The 25,059-nt window shown below is 42.3% G+C and overlaps 1 protein-coding gene across 1 annotated transcript in view; it reads left to right on the top strand.

Annotated features, from left to right (window-relative positions):
• LOC308332153 (receptor-type tyrosine-protein phosphatase U-like) overlaps positions 1 to 25,059 on the top strand; it is a 165,620-nt gene that overhangs the window by 57,214 nt on the left and 83,347 nt on the right. The window contains exon 3 of the mRNA XM_080787820.1: positions 17,666 to 17,937. Coding sequence (XP_080643946.1) covers positions 17,666 to 17,937 — 272 coding nt within the window. The remainder of the gene's footprint in view (positions 1 to 17,665; positions 17,938 to 25,059) is intronic.

Raw genomic sequence — 25,059 nt, 5'->3', positions numbered from 1 at the left:
GCTTGATTCTAGGATAGAAATAATTTATACAAATATTTTTGTAATTCTCTATGGGAAAAAGTATTGGCAGACTTTTCAGTGGAACCAGAAAACCACACCCACTGCTATGCCTTTTGTGGCAAAACATCGAGACCTCAAATGTATCCATAGTTTCTTGCACCACCAATAAGAAGTTTCGCTGTTACTCTTGTTATGAACCCTTCTTGTTTCACTTTTAACTTTAGAACGTAACTTACTTTCTCCTGCAATGCCTTCTTTCCTCCATTCCGCGTTTCTCATCCAGTGCTCTGTCCTCAGGTGCACTCAGTCTATTTTTAGGGGACATTTCCACATCCACATACCCTGTCAGAGTAATTGATATATTATCTTTATCATCAGTTCAACAGGTAGGATGGATGAGCCATTTGCACATAATGGGTTCATATAATAATGAAAGCCCAGAGGCCTTCAGCAGGGAGGATAAGCCAGACCAATGGACATTTAAATAATGGGGGGCAAAAAAGAGAAAGAAAGGATTAAACCTTCTTGAGCTAGTCGACATTCAACTCCGGTTCAGGGCAGGCTCGAAGACAAAGTCACAACATTGAATAAGTCACCCCAAATCTTTACTTCTGTGTGGCATATCCTTATCTCCATGCAGCACATGAACAAGTCCCTTTCTGAATTCTATATTATACTACTTGATGGTTTGCTATAAACATGTTGGTCAGACTCACCATAACAGTATATGAAGTCAAGTGAATGCAAGTTGATAATTTAGACCAGAGGTCTACATTTAGACTGTGGGCCAGATCCCAGAGTGGCGTCGTGGGAGGTTGACAGTCGGGTCACACATTGACACCTGAAAAAAGAAATATATAAGAAATTATCTTTATTTTTAATTAAGGTTGTGGCAACAGATAGGATATACATGCTTCCTTTTACATGTGTAGAGAAAAGCTTTTCCATAGATTTTATACATTTTAAACATGTATAATTATATTTATAAGCACTCATAAATAATCATAATAATTTATAACCTTATAACACATTATAAACGTTATTAAAATTACTTATAATATCAAGTAAATACTTCATAACTTGCTATGTATTCCATGTTTATAACGCATTATAAACATTTTCTCATAAACATTTATAATTATTTATAAATACTTAATAATCATAACCTTTATCATAACACATTATAAAGCTCATTATACTGACTGATTAATGTCAATCGTACAATCGTGCTTTCTAAGGTGTGATTTGGGGCCCTAAAGATGAACACAAATTTAGGTAACACTTGCTATGAATCCCAAATAAGCTTTATAATGTGTTATGATAAAGGTTAGCATTATTTATGTACTATATTATTATAAATGTTTATGAGAAAATTACATTATATTGTCTTATAATATTTTTATAATGTATTATAAACATGGAATACATAGCAAGTTAAGAAGTATTATAAGTAGTATAATTATCAAATAGTAGGCTATTATATAAGTCATTATAATAAAGTTTATAATGTGTTATGATTAAGGTTATAAAGTAATTATTATCAATAATAATTATACATGTTTATGAGAAGATTATAACGTCTCATAAGTGTGTTCATAATGAGTTATAAACATGGGATGCATATCAAGTGTTACCGCTGCTCTCGCGGCAACCTGACAGTTCTGACTGTCTCGGTGCGCAGCCGGCAGGCACCTCTCAGAGCTGCAGGTTGCTGTTGTTGTGTGTGTGTGTGTGCGTGCGTGCGTGCGTGCAGGATTTCGTATCCCTCACAGAGCCATGCGTGACATGCATGACATACAGGGAGGACATGTTGTGGTTATCAGAGGCCAGCCAGGCAGCCTCTGCTCCCCACCCTTCACCCTCCACTGTGGAGCTCAGAACACGGGTAATTGGCTTCCTGTTCTTCTCCCTGTCCACTGATGGTTGACTCTCTCTCTCTCCCTCTCTCTCTCTCTCTCTCTCTCTCTCGTTCGTTCTTTATCTCTCGTCCTTTCCTTCTGTCTCTCCGTCTTTCATTTTACTGTAATTTCTTTCTACCCTTCTTACCAACTGTCTCAGCTGTTCCCTTGCTCTGGACTCTCATATTTCTCTCTTCCATTCTCATCTGTTTGCAGAATTGAATGTCTGCAGGATTAAGCATATATGAATTAATTGTGGTGCTGAATGTCTTTTCTTTGCACTGTTTCTGTTTGAAGTGCCGACAGACGAGTTATGTAACGACACAGTTTGACTTAATTGATATTCATTAATTCATAACACGATGAAGTGATCTTCAATTATTATTATTATTATGGTACTTTGCCCGTCTGGTGTCCATTCCCAAGTTAATAAATAATGAAATAAAATAAAAAATAAATTGGGCATTTAGTGCCCAACTTTCATCCAAAGTGCGTTACATTCACCCATTCACACACCGACGGCAAGGCACCAACCTGCTCATCAGAAACAGTTAAGGGGTTCACTGTAGGACACTTTCACCTTTTTAGGCTCTTACGCCTATACAGACTTCTTGTCTTGTGCCAACTTTGTAATCGTTTTGCCGTACTGCGTTTGCTGCTTGTCTTCAAGTGACCCCGCTGACCACTAAGAGTGTTCCTTGGAGCTGAACTCTCAAACCTTCAGGGTTTCTTTCCTCCGATAGTGGAAGACTCTGAAATCTCCCCGAAGCTCATCTTAGAATGCTGACATGAACTGACAGGAACAGATACACTCCCACAGCAGCTGCTGGAGGGAAAGACGGAGAAACACACACATGCATGTGCACGCCCACACATGCATGTGCACACACGCACGCACATACACATACCACAGGGTTGCCCCCTCTTCGCTCAATGTTCTGGGCATTGCTAGAGGCTTTATTCATGTGTGACCGTTGCCCTGCGCTCTTCACACATGCAGTGAAGAGGAGTTCAACACCCTGAGAGCCCGCCTCTGTTTTACATTTGGTGGAGGTTTGCTCTCTGGCTCCCTCTATGGCCCTTGCTGATAACGTTTTACTGGGTAAAATCCCTTGCAGCCGTACAGGTTCATTTTTACACACTCACAGTTGATGACCTCCAAGGTGGTGAAGGGCATGACACCCCCATGTGTGCAGGATATGATGCAGCCCTACACACCCCTTTCTGCACACTTTAACCCATTCTGACCTGAGATCAGATTCATACGAGGTTTCCACTGGACACACACTGGTCTGATTAACCCATTCTGACCTGAGATCAGATTCTAAAAATGTCAGTCGTTCTTCGATTTTTCAAAAATAGCAGACCTACAAGCTCGTAGCGCGCCCCGTTCAGAATGGGTTAAGAAAATGATTTATATAGCATGTCGTTTAGACAGATGGGAAAATATTAATTACTTTCCACACCTGGACCTGACAGACACTTGAGAAAGAGCCCCCCCCCCCCCCCACCCCCTGTCTCTGTCTGCCCTGTGTCTGTACAGTATTTGTAAAGTATTACAAACAACATGTTATAAACATTACATATTGCAAGCATCAACATGTACAGGTTTGAGTGGTGATGCATGTGTGATCCCAGTGCCTGCATGTATGTCTCTGCTACTGGGAGAAATGTTTGTTTTTGTACAGCTGTCGGCTAAAGACAGACGGTGAAAACTATTCATCATTTCAGAGACATTGTACTTGTTTCATATACAATATACACACTAATCTAAAACAGGACACTGTGCGCAAATAACTTAGTAAACACAATGCAGAAAGGCACAGACATCAGAAATAGCTAAATACAAGTATATAAATGCTGATGATGAGGAAAAAACGGCAGTGTGTATAGAGTAGCCTAGGTCATGTAATAACAGTTTACAGTAACAAGGTTATAGTCAGGGCTGCACATTATTATTTTGGGCTAGTCCTCAAAGGAGCATCTGGAGATGCACAATGTTACTTATGCTGCGCCCACACGGGCAGATGCAAAGATGCAAAGCTACACAGAGTAACAGACAGTGTATTATTGTTTGTTAACTTAATGCTGCAGCTGTTCCATGTTTAAGTAATTACAAAGTGTGTACATTTTTGACAAGTGACAGATGCATGGTTTTCATGTCTAAATATGGTCGCTAACGTCTCTTAGCGACTATAGCGCTCTGAAGTTCTGAACGGAATCAAAACAACTTTCCCTTTCATTTTCAACAACTGTCATGGCAGCTTGCTTGTTTACAATCGAAATGGACGTCCTCTATCTGACTTGGATGCATGCATGCCTGGCTCAGCTGGCTGTGTGCAGCGGAATGTTTTATCAGGAGGAGGGATCTCTGAATTCCTGTCTCAGCTGTTGGTGCGCCCAACTTTTTGACGGTGCATGCGCACTGGCACACTTGTTATGTGATATCCCGATACAGATTTTTCCCGATCTGATCTACAACACGTATGCCATATCACAATAGTATAATTATTACAAAAAAAATTATTATAAAAAATACAAATACTACTGTAGGCCTATATATTTTTAAACAATTATGTTATGCAATTTATTTCTTATTTTGACTAAAAGCTCAAATAAATATGGTTTTCCCATTCAGACACATAGCAGTGCATGTATAGCCTACTGCATTGCATTGTTGTCGGTGTGAGAAATGTATGTCACTCTAGTCTAGTCTAGTTTCCTTTCAATTATTCAAAGGCAAAAAAACTTTATTTTAGTTATTTTTTTCATGTCCTATGCAGGGAATCATAGCAAAAATAATGATGTGTTGGATAAAGTTAAAACTCTTAGAATCTCTCATTCAGAGACAGTACTACAGACACCTATCACATCATGAATAGAGGGGGTTGCATTTCCTTTGTTTTCATGCATTAGTATCTTTCACGCCTCTGAGTGTGACTACTAGACTACTATAGTCTTTGTTGTCTGCTCATGCAGCTAAATAATCCGATATTTTCCCCCCAATTCCGATCTTTTAAAAATGATGTGATCGGTGCTGATTTCCGATCTCCGATCTGATCTGGACAACCCTATGTGTTTATAGTTTGAGACTTTTCATTATAGTTTGGTTATAGTTTCAGTTTTTAGAGCGGGTTTGCTAGTTTTTAGTTTTGTGACAACGCTTAGTTTTAGTTTAGTTTTTTATTAGTTATTATTTTATTTTATTCATACTTTTGGGTTATTTGTCAGGTGCAGAATTCAAAAGGGTCAGAGTAAGTAGACCTATTGTGAAAAACTCAACAAAAGATAGATACCATTTAAAAATTATATTCAGTTACTGTTAATTGATAACGAGAAAAACTAAAACTAAAGGCGTTTTCCTATATAATTTCAGTTTGTTTTAGTTAGTTTTGTAAACACACAATACAGTTTCAGCTAGTTATAGTTATTATAGTTTTTATTTAGTTTAGTTAAGGACAATGTTTTTTCAATTTTAGTTTTCGTTAGGCCTACTATACTAACCTTGTTACACACCCACAGTTAGATTCAAAGGCATAAGAAGAAATGGCACCGTTTTCACATTGTCCTATTATAGCGCCACAATAACCTACCTGACCTGGCGGAGACCTGTGCTTCGCTGAGAACTTTGTTCTAGTTTTAATTTTTATTTTCATTTGATTGTTTGTCATGTTTTATGTTGTGTATACGTTGCAACTTTGTACTGCTGCCACCTCGAACAGGACTTCCTCATAATATTGTATTCAACTGTATAAATACATGTTAAAAAGTGTGCTACAGAGTAAGGAATTAACATCATCATTTTTGTGATGTGATGACGTCATTAAACGAGTAGTCGACTCGACTTCAACTTTTACAGACAGCAAGTCGACTTGAAAATATCAGTGCTTGAGTGGATGCTCAATGGGAACTCATTATTTTCAAGGTGCCCCAGTTCCTTCTACTGAGGAAACACTAAGTGGTCTTATATTCTGTTAAGTAGAGTATTGTAGTGAGAGAGTCCACTCAGTTATATTCTGTTAAGTAGAGTATTGTAGTGAGAGAGTCCACTCAGTTATATTCTGTTAAGTAGAGTATTGTAGTGAGAGAGTCCACTCAGTTATATTCTGTTAAGTAGAGTATTGTAGTGAGAGAGTCCACTCAGTTATATTCTGTTAAGTAGAGTATTGTAGTGAGAGAGTCCACTCAGTTATATTCTGTTAAGTAGAGTATTGTAGTGAGAGAGTCCACTCAGTTATATTCTGTTAAGTAGAGTATTGTAGTGAGAGAGTCCACTCAGTTATATTCTGTTAAGTAGAGTATTGCAGTGAGAGAGTCCACTCAGTTATATTCTGTTAAGTAGAGTATTGTAGTGAGAGAGTCCACTCAGTTATATTCTGTTAAGTAGAGTATTGTAGTGAGAGAGTCCACTCAGTTATATTCTGTTAAGTAGAGTATTGTAGTGAGAGAGTCCACTCAGTTATATTCTGTTAAGTAGAGTATTGTAGTGAGAGAGTCCACTCAGTTATATTCTGTTAAGTAAAGTATTGCAGCGAGAGAGTCCACTCAGTTATATTCTGTTAAGTAAAGTATTGCAGCGAGAGAGTGTGATGTCAATGCTGGCATTCTCACGAACAACAAAGGCACTGGATATCACACAGTGGCAAGAGTGAATTTCCATTATTTTTTATTTTCTACAACGCTGGCATTCTCACCAGACAGCTGGCTTCTTTAGAGCTGACAGAGGTGAGGTAAGTCAGACGGAGTTAACGAGAGAGTTCAATGTTTTGACACTGTGTGTGTGTGTGTGTGTGTGTGTGTGTGTGTGTGTGTGTGTGTGTGTGTGTGTGTGTGTGCATGTTGTGTGTTGGAGACTTACTTGGCAACAGTTATATAAAGAACAACACATCACACAGCGTGCGTGGAAGGAGGAGAAAAGACACAGGACAGTAAAGGAGAACAGGATAGCAACGTGAGATGAGAGCATGCGACATTTTATTATGCAGATGAGGAGAGTGGGACACTCCTAAACATTTTTCAGCATTTGCTAATTAATCACTGTCACCCTCTGTGCTTTCACCGTGTGTGTGTGTGTGTGTGTGTGTGTGTGTGTGTGTGTGTGTGTGTGTGTGTGTGTGTGTGTGTGTGTGTGTGTGTGTGTGTGTGTGTGTGTGTGTGTGTGTGTGTGTGTGTGTGTGTGTGTGTGTGTGTGTGTGTGTGTGTGTGTGTGTGTGTGTGTGTGTGTGTGGTGCGGTGTGGTAGACCATCTGTGCTGATGCTCAGCATTTGGCCAACAGCTCTGTGATTGATCACCCTGCACTGTAGAATACACCTTCACATCGCTGGCCCTCAGTTAAGGACTAAGGAGCCACCGTGTGTCCCTGTGTGGCTCTGTGTGCATCACAGCTTTGCTTAAAGATCACTACTGCAGGCTGACTGCTTTACCGTGGGTGTGGCTTGTTAATGATTGCTGATTACTGTGTAGTTCGTGATTTCCGAATGCTGTCAGTGACTGCTGATTGCTATGACTGAATTCACAGCGATGACTCAGCTGAATTCTAATTCTAATCAAATCTCGGTCATTCACGCTTGGTCACTCCAGCATGGTGGTGTTACTGTACGGTGACATTGGTGAAATTATGTGACTATATCGTGTGTAGACAATCGCACAGAAACCTGGTTCACAACCGGACGTGCCATCTCTCCACTCTCCAGTGTTGATACGGTGCCTTATTCCCTCTCTCTCTTGTCCTTTTTCTCTCTCTCCCTCGCTATTTGTTTACTGTCTCTTGTTGCGTCTTTTATTTTACATGATCTATCGTCCAGAGCCAGAGGCTCAGAGTGACTCGCTGACATTCTGGTCACCATGTCGCCACGGCCCATTTGCCCTGCAGTAATATCCCATACCCCTGGGGGACACCCAGGATAACACTAACCCCCCTAGTGAGAGCCCAGAACATCATGGTTATGATTGGTGTAAAGATGTGAAGGGGGGATTATAGGGGAGGTGAGGAGGACGTATCAGTCTTTACAGCACACCTGATGTGCACGCACGCACGCACGCACGTTTGAGTTTACACATTGTGATTCACTCTCTTTCTGTGCTTAGCCTGGGAATGGCACACGTTGGCGTGCACGTGTGTGTGTGTGTGTGTGTGTGTGTGTGTGTGTGTGTGTGTGTGTGTGTGTGTGTGTGTGTGTGTGTGTGTGTGTGTGTGTGTGTGTGTGTGTGTGTGTGTGCGCGTGTGCGTGCGTGGCTGAGAGCACAGTTCTCTGCCAGACCAGGTTGCCCAACTGCAAACTTTGGAAGTCAATTATAGGCAATTGGATTTGGATTTGATTTAATTGGATCTGATAAATCAGAGTTTCGGACAAAATCTGTAGGAGTAGTAGCAAGAAATGTGTGTTGCAAAAATCAAGAGGTTTTAACACACGGACGGACAGGGAGTGAAAGCATAGTCTGTTGGAGACACCAAACTTGATCACACACACTGTCAGCTACATTTTATTTATAAAACAGGATATAGAGTGCTGAAGTCCTCGCTCATCCCCTGGTTCTGGGATGTTTTTCTCTATGAAGAATAACATTGGGTCATCTTAATAAATCGTCTCGTAAAAATTGTAGTCCAGGGTTAGACACTGTCTCTGTGATGTTGTCGTGGAGGACGTGTCTCTGTATCATTTGACAGTCAGTCACTCATATTTGATACAGTCTGTTTCTAGCGAAAAGTTAACTCGCCAGCAGTAACATTAGCGTTTTGACCATTTTCTCGCAGTCAGTTGATTTTTCATGAGTAAAACTGCCAGGATGATTTGTTTATTTTTCAAACACAGTTCTTATATGAGGCGATCTAAGATCCCCCTATGGGGATTATGATTCAAATGTCACAAAAAATCACTGAACTGAGTTCACACGGGTGTGAATTTATTTGAAATTCATAATCACACATCATTTGTCTTTTGGCAAACAACAACTGAGTTGAACAAAATATGACCTAACTAAAGTCAAAACAAAAGAAAGGATGGGCTGGCCAAACCAAAACAAGAATTCATACATAATTAATAATCAGCTGCTGCCTTATATCTCCAGCAATTGCTTATAACCCAGCTGGCAAAGGCCATTGTTTGAGAACCTCTTGTGTAGGGAAATAATAAATACAACTCTTGTGTCTGTGGCTGCATGTTTCCCACTGGACTTTCATTATATTTGATTGCTTCTCTGCTTTTGTTTCTAATTAAAGACGTGTTGTTGATTTCCAGTTATTTGGACAGCGCTACCATAGTTAACGAATCCAACTGATGATTAAGAATTGTGCTTGTAAATGTCAGAGAACAGCATGCATTTTTGGCTCTGTCTTCAGTTGAGATGCTTATTATGCTGATTTATTGATATTGATCTCAGTTTCCAGCGCTTTATTCGCTGGAAGGCATGCCATTGAAACGGCAGCCTGCAGGGTATGAATTGATGTCATGGGGATTTCAAATGTCTTTCAATTGTTTCCGACAATTGTTTTATTTTGAATGAGCCACAGTACGTGTGGCTATGAAAGCAAATGGGCTTCAAGCAACTACCTTTGTTTGGGTTTTTTTAATCTTGGCTGGCTTTGTGTCAGTTCCAGCCAATGGGTTTCCGGTGTGGGTCAGTTTTAACAAGACCCAGCCTCATCTTTGTGTGTGGCTCTTTTGGCAGTTGGCTGTTGCTGACTCCTCTTTCAGTATCACATTTAAAATGTAAACCAACCACCCTGTTTCTAATCCAACGGCCATGTGTTTTATAGTCACATGGGACCCACACAGGTCCACTGTTGTGTGTTTGGGAGAAAACGGTCTAGGCCAGCCTTAGTGTGCCCTCTACTGCTTGAAACTAGCTATTGGTGCCACTCCAATGAATAGTGACTTCATTACTATTTTTGTTTTGTGAGATGTATATTTTGTGACAAATAATCTACCTAATTAAAATGATTTCAGTATAACTATGACCTGACTGATGTACTGGCCAGTTGAGATACACATGCAGCAGTAAAGATGAATTGTCCCTCTGTGGTCTTCTAACCTCCATGCAGCCCTTTATCATACTGTGACCATGTGCACTCCAAATGAGCAGGACGGAGTAGCCAAAACATGTCTGTTTGTCATGACTGTTGCTGCAGTCCTCACTTTTCAGTCTTCACTTTTCTATCCTCACTTTTTATCCTCAATACGTACTTTGCCCAGCCAATCAAATCATCGCTATGGGGTGAGCAGCCATTCAAATCATTGCTATGATTCACACAAACACACAAAGCTGGGCATAGGAGGCCCTCAATAATGCAAAGAGAATTCAACCTTGTGAGTGAGGACTGTTTCTATAGTTCTGTTCACTGAGAGTCTGTCAGCAGCCAGACTGCCACCTGTCTGCCCTTCTCTTAATCATTTGACAGTAGAGCACGCTCAGCTCTGGACTTGTATGGCCTGTCGCAATTATTTGAGATAATCACAATTTTTTTATGGGGACCTACCACGGGTCACGGACAAAGTCAGAGAGGGAAGGATGAGGCTGGCAGGGCACTGCGTCAGGCACCCAGAACTTGAGGCAAGTAAATTGACCCTATGGGAGCTAACCCAGGGCAAAGCCAGGAGGGGAAAGAAGCGTACCACCTATTTAGACGTGCTCCGGCACGACAGCTTGGCTGACAACACTGCAAAGCTCAAGAACCTGATGGAAATTGTGGAGGGCAGCGATCCAGCAATCCCGAGTTGGTGTTGGGCGGCTAGACCTCACTCTCGCAGCAACTAACTAACTATACATTTTCCAAAACTAGTCGAAATAACTCACATATAAGCTTGCAACACAACACTTTGTGATGCGTTTTCAAACAGTATTTTGTTTAGTTTATTCAAAGGTTCTAATGGCCATGCAGGCAAAACACAATTATATCGGCCCGGACCATTGGCCTAAAGTTCCGGGTACCTAGGCTCCAATGTAGCCTAACAGCTAGTCCCGATCCCGATGTAGCCTTTGCTACATACTGTACTATCAATCATTTATTTTTTTAATCACACAATTCAATTGTTAACATGAAAAGTGCCGCAATATTGTGGCTTTTAATTAATAACGCACGCACGCCATTGGTACCCTTGAAAAGTGGGCGTAAGTAGTTGCCTTGACAGACTCCTATAGACTCATCTAGGAAATCAGCTGATGTCATCACAGTGCACTAGTCTGCTCCTCATGCTTGAAAGATACCGCACAAAAAAACAACACGTCTGTTTAGTTTCTACTTTCTATGTGAGCGAGTTATGTTGGATATATGTCGGAGTCTATCTGAAAGAAGTGCACTTAGAGCTGTTCTCATCGTTTCTGTGGAAACCTTTTAACGTGTTGCGTCGAGGGCAAACATTGTTGTTTTCACTGTTGTACGAACAGCAGCTGAAACCCAGTTCCATATTGGTCACGATAATTTTCTGATTTCTCCAGCTATGGGCCGAAGTCCAGACTCATATCAGGGAGGAGGCATGACGGAATCCACGATATGTGTCTGCACCGTCTCCTCCTCATCAGTATCCACCCAGATGCCGCAGGTGGACTGCTAAATCCCCCCCCCCCCCCCACCCCAACACACACACACAGGCACTGCTCCATCCACCACAACCCTATCAGAGAAGGACAAACACAACCCAGGAATGGGCTTTTCTGGAGATTAGATGGATTCAGGTAATGGAGGTTTGTGTTTGTCTTTGAGAGAGAGAGAGAGAGCATTCTTTTTCTCTATCAAAAAAGTTTGATAGACAGATCAGTTATAGGCAAGTTAGTTTTGGGAAGTGAAGGTGAAGGTTTTTTTTTATTTTTATGAAAAGAAAAAAAAAACTGCATCCTGTTGGTAGGGGCTGCAACAGTGCCGGAGGTTTTGGTGGCATGGAATGAGTTTTAAGAGGGACATGCAACACACATTCCACTTTAGACTTTGATCACAGCAGGTCGTTCTTTTGTCTGCTGATTTTCTCTTTAGCGGAGCCAATGACTCAGAGAGACATCAGAGAGGGTTCCCTGCCACCTGTTAGTTAGACTTCTTACTTACACGTCCCCAGAGGGTCCTTATTCCTTAATGACAAGAGACGAGCAAAGGGAGGGTAAATGACGCGTTCTGCTTGCCAAGTGGCCAGAGAAAGTGAGAAGAAATGACTGACACACACACACACACACACACACACACACACACACACACACACACACACACACACACACACACACACACACACACACACACACACACACACACACACACACACACACCAAAAAGCCCTCAGGGTGTCAGATGAGGCAGCAGGAGGCTGGTATACATCAAGATGCAGTGATGGGGTGATGGGAGGTATGAGGGAGTGGAGTATTGGCCTGTCAGCCCACCTGCACGCTATCACTAGATGGCTGGTAATGCACTATTGATTTCTGCCACCAAAGAACTTAAAGAAGGTTCCCTGGCATCCTGAACATGTATCAAATGAATGTTCTGTGCTCTGTCTGTGCAAATCCATTCATTTATTTGTCATTTGATGCAATGTTTATTTGTGTGCGACATGTGTGCGTGCGTGCGTGTTGGGTGTAATCACAGAGTGGAATATCCCGGCCAGCAGGACTTGTTAGGCAATGTCTAGACAGTGGAGGTTGACGTACAGTATTTAATGTTATAAGTCAGTGTGGGGGATTTGTGGAGAAACCGTGTGTTGTTTTGAACAGTCTCCGGGTTGCGTTTGGGCTTTTTTGGACTTTCAACTCAAGGAATGAATTAGTGCTAGATGTCTGCAGTATTGTTTGCACAAGAGGTTATGCTCTGTCTCATTCATGACCAGCTGGCATCGCGTCAGATATTTCCCTATTTGCACGGCGTACAACATTCTGTGGCTTTGTAAATGGCAAAATCTGCATTGCCTTTTGGATCCAGTAAACAAACCCGTCCCCTCTGTCACTGCCAGCCGTACAGATCACACTGCTACAGCCAGAGATACAACGAGAAACAAACAATACGTTGAAAAAAAAAATGCATCAGGTAGGTTGCTGTGAAAGATGCCCATGTCAGGGTGTCAGGCAATTTACAAGGGCAGTGTCAGAGTTATAAAATGCATTAGCAATGGGGGCAGAGGAAACGGAGAAAGATGAAGATAATCTCTATCTTGGCCCCTTCTCCTATTTAGCCCACCATGTTTTTTATGGGTGTAAGTATGATTAAAAGTGGGCAGACCTGTGACTCAGGTTCCAACCCACATTCTGATATGAACTCAGTGAGTTGAAGCCGTTCTCTAATCTCTTAATGCTGTTCCCTCGTCCTTGGCAGGGTCACAGGGGAAATACTGTAGATGGAGCCTTATCAGCCTCTATGGATTTATGGAGAATGTTCTCTGCAGTGGGTATTTTATTTTTTATTATTATTATATTTTGTTCATTTTTGTGTGTGCGTGCGTGTGTGTCAGAGATATCAAGTGAAGTTACCAGTGGCTAGTCGTATCTCATTTTTATCACAGCCTTAATTATTGCATTAATCACGTTGACTTATTCTGACAAGCTGATGTGGAAGAGAATGGAGGCATGTTTGGTTAATGGTTTGTGGCATGATATGCTAACGACCTTCATCATCGAGCCACATCTCTCACCGTACTGGATTGGATTGAAACAAATATCATCTACATGCTAGTGACGCTACTACTATTGCCGATATAATATTTACTGTAGATACGAAGCAGTGGTGTGTTCTATACGTAGTATGCCATGCCAAGTTTTGGAGAAGAAAAAAATACTATCATCTGCTAACCATTACATCCATTGACCACACGTAGCCTATACATGTGTATGTCATGCAGGGAATAATTATGGTATACTGTCTGAAAAAGACTTGACTACAGCACTGGATACGAGGTATCTTTCACATTTTATTTGTCACGCTGATGAAGGCTAGTACTGTGCCTACTAGCTATAGACTAAGCTATATCCAGCTTGCTATATCCATAGATTGCTATAGGCCTTATCATACTGATACACTCAAAAGAGTAAGGATGAGATGAGTCACTGTGCACTTGCCCAGAATAGGGGTTCTCAGTGTCGGGCCTGGGGACCACCAGTGGTCCATTCCAAATGGACCCTTACGTGTCTGTATTTCTGTAACAATGGGAGTTACATCAACACAGAGGATTGTAGATTGGAGCCATAGAGCTAAAACTCCATATAAAGGTGATCAAATGGTGGTGCGTGGCCTAACACATACAGTATCAAACCGGGGGGCCTTGAAACTCCAAAGTTTGAGAATTACTGGTGTAGAAAAACTACAGTGAGGAATGCAGAAGACATGTTGGGTAGTAGTGACTCAAGCGTTTTCCCAAATGACCCCTGTCACCAGGACAGTCAGGCTCTTTGCTCTCAGTCAGCCACAGTGTCCTGTGGCCCCTGAAGTGAAAGAAAGCAATTTAGTCCCCGTGGCCCTGAAGGGCCCACACATCAAAGGAGTGGTGTGGGAGGCTGACAGGTTCTAAGTCAGAGCCTGTCCAGCTTCGCTTGGGTGCAGGTGAGAAACTGGAAAAGAAAGAAGATGAAAATCTGTTTTTTTGTAAGAACATGGAGCAGTGAGAGTGTCTGTAGCCTTTTTATCATGTGATGCCGCTTCTGTCAACTTGACAGATTGGAATAAAAGTGGACAGGGAGGGGTCGTGACCTTCAGGTTGGGTCATGTTGTCTCTTCTTTTATGTTAGATAAATGTTTTCTCAATTATCAAAATGTCAATGAAGAATTCAAAAATATCTCTACATTTCTGCGCCTTCTGCAATACGTAGGACTGCCAAATGTGAGGCTGAGCTGCGTGTGTGCGTGCGTGCGTGCGTGCGTGCGTGCGTGCGTGCGTGCGTGCGTGCGTGCGTGTGTGTGTGTGTGTGTGTGTGTGTGTGTGTGTGCGCGTGCGCACGTGCGTGCATGCACTTGGATACAGCATGTGTATGTAAGTGTGTATAAGTATATATACATTATAGCCTGTATACTGTATGATTTAACAGTTATCTACTCTATCCTGTCCTAACAAAAACTAAATCAAATAAAAAATAGAATCTTTCAAGTAATTGAAACATTGTCCACTGCTTCTAGGTTTCTAGGTTGTCAAAACAGAAATGGAACTTAATGTGATTTAGCCTTGTTAACGGATAAAAAATATATATATATTGTGGTCCTACAGGCAGAGAAAGGCTAATAATAAGTTACTCTAAGAGACTAGAAATGCCACATTTAAATGATCACTGAAATCAATTCTTGTTCACAGGCCGTATTGCAGTTTTTTTTCCTCTAATGAAGATTAATTTACACCATCTCTTCATGTGATGTCACATGCTCTTTCACCCCGACCAACCAACCAACCAACCAACACACACTGACGGGAAATGCATGATTCCATAGTTAACTGCGACCTTCGGTCACAATAAAAAACAACTGTATGTTTATTTTCTGTTCTCTAATTCCTGGCCATGGGAAACAGGTGATGAAGAATGGTTGGTTGGTTATTCCTGGGATGTGAAAGCTATACAGTATGGGGTGCTAGACTTAGTTATGAGCCATATTTTCTTGTGCCAGGACTAGGAGCGCCAGAGGCCAATTTTTTTTTATAGTACATTAGTATGTTAATCACCTCCCTTGCCAAGAAGGAGGGAGGATTTGTATTAGAAGCGAGTCTGGCAGTGAACGTATTGGTGTGTGTGTGTGTGCGTGCGTGTGCAGGAGTGCGTGTGCACTCGCTTGTACTGTAAGTGAACGGTGATTCAGATACGCACTCAGATGAACGCACACAGATTAACTCACTTAGATTTTATGTCTCAGAATGTGTGACTCTGCATGTGCGCCCTACATCTGTGTGTGTGGTGGGAATATCACACTGTATTTAAAATATTCCCCAGGTCACCATTACAGCCTAATAACTATGTCAGTGTGATTAATGGAAGCACGTTGCAGGGCTCTGATTGCACATTTAACCCATTCTGACCTGAGATCAGATTCATACGAGGTTTCCACTGGACACACACTGGTCTGATTAACCCATTCTGACCTGAGTCGTTCTTCGATTTTTCTAAAAATAGCAGACCTACAAGCTCATAGCGCGCCACTCGGTGGCGCGCTATGAGCTTGTAGATCTGCTATTTTTCAATAGCTAAAGCATAACATGATGCTAACACCAAAATGGGTTCCCGTTCAGTATGGGTTATTCAACTACATTTCCATTCAGCTACAGTACGCTGCTAGCCCACCATCTCTCTGCCTTCTTCATCCACTCTGCTGTGGCCACTGGCCAGTCCTGTTCAATGCATTTGATGTATGTACTGCATGTGTACATTATGGTATATTTCTCTCTTTGTCCTAGTATCTCTCTCTGTCTCTGTCTCTCACTCTTTTTTTTCGGAATCAAGCACGTTGATCTGTGTAATGCTCATAATTAGATAGCTGGCAAAGGTAACATTGGGGCCGGAATAATGGAATGGAATAATTCGCTATAAGCATCTGATCCAATCCTTGGTAATGAATTCAGAGTTTGTACTGTAATTCCTTTTATTTCTCTATTCTTCTCTTCATTAGTTTAGTAGCTGTGCCTTTTAGGAGCACGTTACAACTCCCTGAGGGTAAATGTCTGCAACACTAGTCTTTCATCTCTTTCTCTCTCGCTCTCTCTCTCTCTCTCTCTCTCTCTCTCTCTCTCTCTCTCTCTCTCTCTCTCTCTCTCTCTCTCTCTCTCTCTCTGTGTTGTGATTCTTTTTAGGGTTCCAGGTCAGTGTGTGCTGTTGTACGCTACAGGCTGGATCATAAAGTAGTGAACTGTTTTGAGTCTCAGTCCAGATGAAAGTCACTACTCAGCTCTGGAGCTTTTATTATTTGAATGGGGCAGGAAAACAAACCAAAGGAGAGTCGTTAGAACCCTGACAGGATGTTGCAGGACGAGACAGAGACCAGTGAAATGGAGACACACTTACAAACAAACTCCTCTCAACTGTATCTTGGATAACAATGTGTCTGTCAACCTTTTTTCTATCAGGGTTGTTGTAGAAACGCACGTGTTGTGTAATGGATGAAAGCTAACAAGACATGTATGACATATCTATCTGGAACTGAGGCTTTAAGCAGTCTCTACAGAGTTACTTCTTCTATAGGGCATTTTGTGGGTTTTTTTTGTGGTTCCACAGATAGAAACTCCATTGATTTTCCCATAGAGATTCATATACAGGTGAATCTTGACTCAAATATAATATATTTGATTGTGTAAAACATATTTGAAATTCACAAAAGAACATAGTACAGTATATCTCTGCTGTCGGGCAGAAACCAGCTAACTCGAAAATGTTAATTTTTCAGGGGAAAAAAAGGAAAAAAAACATTTAGCTCAAGTGGAGTAACTGGAGTTTTGTCCATCATTGATAAGAACAGTTGACAATGGATCTCCAAACTAATTCAGAGGGTTAAACCAGCTAACTGGGGGGAACCTAGTCCAGTCAGTCCTTGTTCCGCTGCGGATGTCTGGTGTCGCACTTCTGACATCAATGTAACGTTTCACGCAACGAGCTGGATTAGAAACCCAGTCTCCAGTTTGGCAGACCGGCAGGTAACGGGCAACGCCAAGAGAGCTAGCTCCCTTGGAGGAGCAAGTCACGGCCGGTCTTTTGTGGGGTCGCTACAATATAAATATTTTTGGAAATCTCTGCTACACCCTATTGGTTTTATTTTGTGTGAATATTCAGTATAATGCACTTCACCGTGCACAGTGACTCATCTCATACTTACTTTTTTCTCTGTCTGCAGGTTCCTTCCTGATGGTCAACTCGTCCCAGCATGCCGCGGGGCAGCGCGCTCAGTTGCTTCTGCGCCCGCTCAGCGAGAACGACACCCACTGCATTCAGTTCAGCTACTTCCTGTACAGCCGCGACGGCCACAGTCCTGGAGACCTGCAGGTCTACGTGCGCGTCAACGGCGGCCCGAGGGGCAGCGCCGCGTGGAACATCTCTGGCTCCCAGGGACGCCAGTGGCATCAGGTGGAGCTGGCCGTCAGCACCTTCTGGCCCAGCGAATATCAGGTGAGCATCGTGCCACAGTTCCTCTCACACATTCTTCTTTTTTCCTAGTGAAAGAATATCACCTCCCACACTATATGGCATGTTTGTCACAGTTCCTACCGTGGATATTTATAATTTCCCTGCATGCTGCAGCTTGATCGATATCCACTGTGTTCTATGCTCGCCTCGCTTATTACCTCTATAATGTAGCTTGTAGGACCATGATGGCTGGATGGAGCCTTGAATCCACTCATTACGACCAATAATTTATCTCCTAGGGCCCCTGTTTGACTCATGTACAATTCCACCCTACACCCCACCTCAAACGAGCATTAATGAGGAGGCGTTACTGATATAAGGCGTTGTGGGAGTGTGGGTTTGCAGTGTGGGGGGGGGGGGGGGGGGGGGTGGGGGGCTCAGTGTGTTGAACGTTTGCTTCCATAACCTCCCTGCACTCTGGGCCTCATCTCAATAAATCAAGGAGCAGTTAATAGTTAATGAGATTAGAGGGCTTCATGGATCGATGCAGACAGCCGCCTCTGCTACTATCCTCCACTCTCTTGTTCCGTGCAAGAAGCCTCACAAACAACCAACATGATTTAAAGTAATGATTTTCTTCACTTCAGAAGTTTAGCCGCCACGTTGCAGCTGTATGAGAGGCGGCAGGCAGAGGCGGGCTCTCTCAGGAGGGGAACGTGATCATTAGAATATCTCTCAGACAAATCCAGGCTGCTCAGGGCGGAAGTCACTCCATTTCTTTTCTGCCGTAGTCTGAGGAGTCCACTGCACTTCACTCTACCTTTTATCCCTTGATGCTAGTTTACTAAGATACACTTTAGCTTGGTTAAGCTTTTTTTTCCTTGACATTAATGTTAAAGGACGACCAGTTTCAACCTATCTTCATATAAATGGTCCTCACTAATACTCATTATAATATGTGACCAGATTTGACTGAGAACAACCTCCAGCTTTTCACCAGAGGAGAAAAACTGAATTTATTTATCCAAAATGAGTTAATTGCACAGGCAGACTCTTCACATACTAGAGCATGTCTGAAATAAATGTCAGAGCTGAAATTGACATGTAAATATGAAATATATGCTTAAACATGTAGCTAGGTGTAATGTTAGAGTCCACAGAAGTGAACCTTTCAAGCCTGTTTTCTCAACTTGTTGTTTTCTGCAAGACATTACTCTAGTCTATATAGCCATTTATCTCCAAAAGTGGTAGGTCAAACTGAACAACCAATATGTCAATTTGAAGCTATGATTCCCAGCTGCTTCCATATGACATGATCAAATGAATAATAATCCAATGACTGTGTTACATTCACGGTGAGTCACATATTGCATAATAATTCTACTCATTCTGTCTCTCATGAGGAGGGCTGTGGACAGTTCAGAACCCTGCCTACCAGTGACATCAATAGGGAATCCAAGCTAATAGAAACTCTGGGCTTTGTATTCCTGGACAATTGGCATATTATAGCAAAAGCGGTGGTGTGAGGAGAATCATCTCCTGATGAATGTCTCCAAGACCAAGGAGGTTATCGTGTACTACGGGGGGGGGGGGGAGGGACCCACAACCTCCTGTCACGATCAACGGTGCTGTGGTGGAGAGGGTGGAAACGTTCAAGTACTTGGGGGTGAACATCCATGAAAAACTGAAATGGGAGGCACACACAACTGTGACAGGTGCCAGCAAAAAGTGCCTCAACTCGATTTTTACAGATTACATATTATTACAGATTATTAAAGTACAGAATGTAAGCTTTCATATGATGTATCATTCAATGAAATTGGACAATAATTGAAGGAGATATAACCATTTTAAAATGATTGGGGCCTTTCACCCAAAGCTGAGACAAGTCCCTTTCAATATTCACAACATTTTTAACACCTTAGAGCTGGATAGAAGTGGGTGTGACAATGGGAGGGACAATAGGTACTTAACTCCACCCACAATGACCACCTTAGAACGTTTTAGCTGTCAACAGTGCAATATAGAAACACTGACATGTTTAAACAAACAATGCAATTTGTAAGGTGCCCCAATAAACCCTTTTGAAAGTACTAAGTATTAAATACTAAGTATAAGTATTCAAGTATTAAATACTAATTTAAGTGTTCAATTTCACTTATACACTACCTGGTTGTAAATAGCTGCAGTAGGCTACACCATTTTATGCAGGTCTACTATTTCTATTTAGTGTACATTTAGTGGATGTGGCTTACATCCGGTCTAAAGCCCACCCACTGTATGCGCTGATTTCCATACACAATCCGTATCCTCCCCTCACCGGATGTTGAATTAACAGTACTAACGGCCATATATTTGACGATCTTTTACACAAAACGACATTTCCTTATCACTTGATACCGTTTCGTAGAGACGGCCTACACAAACGATCTATATACAAAATGAAAGCCCGAATTTCGTAGTTTATATAGTATTTTGAATTTTTTTAAATGAGCAAAAAATGAGAGAGTTATGATTTAAAGAAAAGACGAGTTATTTTGGCTCTTTGCGGCTGGAGGAAAAGAACAAGAATAAGCAGCAACACTCTTCCATGGATGAAGCAATATAGCACTAACGGGCAACGTTTTACATGTATTATTAGTTTTATACATTTTAGGAGTGAAAACATGTTTAGATGCTTATGACAACATCTCAGCAGTTAAGACAATGTCCCTCTGTTAACACACGACACACAGACAGCTAGCTAACTAGGCTAGCTAGCTTTTAGCCTGTTGTTGTGTGATGGTGGAAGTCTATTCTCCAGGCTGGGAAGCGTATTTGAGCGTGTAGCTACGTGGTTTTGTTTATTTTCCTGTAAAGTATAACCCAAAAGCTCCTCCATACTATAGCCATGTAGAATAATTCTGTGTTTATAAACACACAAGCACGCTAATGGGCGGTAACCAGAGCGTGAAACCTCAGAACAAAGAGATCTCAGGACCAATCGAAAACAACATGCAAATCTCAGAACTGCGCTTCTCCGGCCCCAAAACATTGTTAAAAAACAAGCCTACTTTGACATATAAATGTATACGTTTAATTTGCCCAAATGAACAATCTGTTGGAATAAAAACCTTCTTCAACATTCAAACTGTCTTAATATGAAAAAAAAAGAAAATCACATAAAAAAAAAAACGGTTTTATTTTGACCATTTAGACCATTTAATTCTGGCGAGTTGAGGCACTTTCAGCTGGCACCTGGCACCTGTCACCACACCTGTCAACCACCACAGTAATTTACTGTGGTGGTTGCAAAAAGCGCAACAACGCTTATATGGTCTCAGACGCCTCAAGAAGTTCGGCCTTAGTCCTCAAATTATAAGGAACTTCTACCGAGGGACGATTGAGAGCCTGCTGACAAGCAGCTTCTCCAGCTGGTATGGGAGCTGCACAGACGGGGACCACAAGGCCCTCAGAAGGGTGGTGCACTCAGCCGAGCGCATCACTGGGTGTCAGCTGCCCAGCATGGAGGAACTGTACACTCAGCGATGCCTCAGGAAGTCCATGAGGATCATTAAGGACCCCACACACCCCCATACAGTTTTTTTCAGGCTGCTGCCCTCGGGGAAGAGGTACCAGAGTATCAAAGCCAACACAAGCAGACTGAAGAACAGTTTTTCTGTTTTTTCAGTCTGAAGAACTTTTTTAAACTTTTATATATCGTTAAGACTTTGTTCTCGCATCAATAAGAAGGAAAAAATTGCACCTGTGCTAACTGATCGGTGCTGTGCGTGCGTGCGTGCGTGCGTGCGTGCGTGCGTGCGTGCGTGCGTGCGTGCGTCCAGCGATACTGCAGCTGTTCATACTTACATAGGGTCATAGGGACAGCGACACACATACTCCAAACATAGGGACACACGCGGCCAGGATTACGGCATGTTTATTGTAAAGGTATACCTACCCTAATGGACACAGGAGAACATGCCAACTCCACACAGAAAGGCCTCACCTAGGGTATGATGCGGAGGAGAGAACACGACAGTGCCAACAACCCAATTATGCACTCTTCTTGTGTGACTATTTTCCTTGTTTTTTAATGACTTGAGCCCAAACTTCATTCAGATTTTGCACTTGTAAATCACTCTGGATGAGCGCTTTCGCTAAATGCCTAAATTGTCAATCGGAGAGTCAGATTTTGCGACGGAAGTATGTCCCATCTGTGATGGAAACACCTTATCCCTGTCCTCTGTAGGGCTGTCAAGTAAACAACATTCAAGGTGACAGTTAATTGGCACATAAATAATTGCGAGTAACAATTTTATTGTGTTTTTGACATTGAACGGTGGAACATATGAATACAAATATTTGCCTTTTAGGCAACTAGATTAGGCTGGGGGCCACAACTGTAGAATGATTGTGTGTGGGGGGCTGCAGTGCACAGCGTGGAACATTTGTGGGTTCTCAAAATACATTTTGTGCTCAAACACGAAGATTTGTATATTTCTGCACAGTAATGATCAGGATAATATGTCTATACAGGTATATGCTATAATAAATGTAGACCTATTTGACAGTACATAAACATAATTCCCATGACAATAACGACCGTCAACGAGCACCAGCTGGACACACACACACACACACACACACACACACACACACACACACACACACACACACACACACCTGCCCTCTGCAGTGCTCTAGTCTAGTCTAAAGTAATTTTTTCTCCAAAAGCCCTTGAATATGAATAAGTATTACTGTCAGTATGGTAATATCACACTTCATATCACACCATACCGGTAACTTTCATTAGCCCTCTTGTTTTTCCCAGAATAAAAAATTGAATACCACTGGTTTAAGCGATTATGTAATAATTGTGACAGGCCTCGTCCTCTGATGACAGACGTCCAACCTGTGCGCAGCAGGATATGTTGTGTAAGCAGATTCTTGAATGTCTTCCTGCGGTGCACACTGGCACAGGACAGATTGTGTATCTGGTGAAATGGGGAAGGTGTGAGGCAGGTAATGAGGCAGGTAAAGTGGTGCGTCTGCATGAGGATCTTTGTCAGTGTGAGACTGTGCTCATAAATCCTGTCCCTGCAGGGACCATGTGAGTCTCCTCTGTGAAGGGAGCACTGGTCCTGTGCCTCTGAGCCTCTGCTCTTCCTCCCCTCTAGAGGTTTCATATGGATGTTTCAGGACCCATATTCATCTTTTAGATAGGCTGTTGTTGGAGTAACCAATCTCTCAGATTAGAGAGGAAGCAGGTGATTGTGTGTGTGTCAATCTGCGTTTGTCTGTGTGTGAGGCTTTCACATACAGTACCATTCGTTGGGTGGTGGTGGTGGTGGTGGTGTGGATGCAGTTGTAGATTAAACACAAACAAGTAAATCTAGTAATCAGAGACTATCAGTGCCTCCTGCAGGGCAAGCAGACGGCCAGAGAGATAATATTGATATTGGACAGAGATCAGAGGTGCTGCTGGATGGTTTACATTTACACACAGAGAAGCAGAAAGAATGGCCTCCTGTCAGACACGCTTCCTGCTGATTGAATGCAGGTTTGAGAGTCTGTCATGAAGAGGTCATTGCATGCAGGGTTAATATACATAGTTTTGAGTGTGATGACTGGAGGTCAATGAGTGTGTTCTCTCTGGGCTGTTCAACTCACCTCTCATAACTATTTGGCTCACAGCAAAGAGAAGATGAGAAGATTTTTAAACAAGCTTTATTAAACAAAGCAGCCCCTGGAACCCCCTCAAGAACGCCTGGGGGTCCCTGGAACATTCATTGAGAATCACTGGTTTAGGAGACATACTGTATGGGTTGAGGAGGATCAATACAGGTTGACTCGTTCTAACCCAACGGATCAATTAACAGAACTCTGTTGCAATCTTTGATTGCAACAGAGCCCCACTCCTCAAATGTTTGCGGTGCAAGTCGTTAAATTAATTAAACTGTTGGTTTAGATCAGTTGTCTCCATGTACCAATTGAAAACGCTATCGTTACAGCGCATGCAGATGTAATGAAAACCAAAACCCATAAATATTCATTAGTGTACAAATCCTCCTTTTATTGCAGTGTCTCTGCTGCTGCTGCAAGCCAACGCTGATTTTCTGTAAGCGTATGTCATACCACTCCAACAATTATATGCAATTCAATTTCATGATGGAAACATGATGTTGCAGCTGGATGCTTATAAAAATCTATATCCCATAAATTTATATCCCATACTCCGATCCTTCTATGGCACCATTCCCTCTGTACAGAAACTCTCCTCATACCAGAAGCCAAGGTGGTTGACCTGGTGGATTTTCTTCTTAGCACAGTAATCATGACATCCACCTCTTCCACCGGTTTCGAAACTGAACTTTGATTGGTCCATATCACAGTCGTGTCTGGGACTGTTATGGAGTCCCAACCACTTTCATTGGTCATCCTGTTGCATTAAACGGAGGCGGGCAGAGGGAAGGATGAAGCATGACATCACCATGAACCTCAGATATTCTCAATTTGGATGAATGTACCTCCCACTTCCTTCACAGCAATAGATTTTGCTCCTCGCCTTCTGGTGTGGGAATTGGATTGAAGGGAACTTTGCTATCGAATATTAAAGATCCTATCGGGTCTCACGAATAATCCATGCAGCTTAGACACCCACTCCATCTCCGCTACCTCCACATCTCTCTCCTTCTGCTATGCCAGATAACTCTCTAGTACCCCCCCCCCACACACACACACACACACACACACACACACACACACACACACACACACACACACATCTCTCTTTCTCTCATCTCCTTTTCTGTATGCATTCTCCCACTCTGTGTTCTGTGTCATCCTACTTACTCTTTCACATGCAGTGAACAAGTATTTTTCCCGGCCTGTACAGTATGTGTGCTCTGATATTCATGCTGTGACACACAGTCACACTCGGTGGCACTTTCCCACAAGTGAGGGCCGACACAGATGGGCTTAACGAGGGTGGGTCAAGGCGCTGAGACGAGGGAATCGATGGCAGCGGGGTCCGTGACTTGTGATTTATTGAGGGGCTAAGCGAGCGGTCGTCTCTAATGGCCGCCACATGAGAATGAAAAATACACATCAATTAGGAAGGGAGACAGCCTCCGTCTGTATCCATCTTGCCGTGGCCTTGTATGTTATTGATTGGCCCTCGGG

This window comes from Protomyctophum bolini (genome assembly GCF_963924005.1).
Source record: "Protomyctophum bolini genome assembly, chromosome: 17".
Taxonomy (NCBI): Eukaryota; Metazoa; Chordata; class Actinopteri; order Myctophiformes; family Myctophidae; genus Protomyctophum; species Protomyctophum bolini.
The sequence above is the reverse complement of the archived record's forward strand: the minus strand, read 5'-3'. Positions and strand labels throughout refer to the sequence as shown.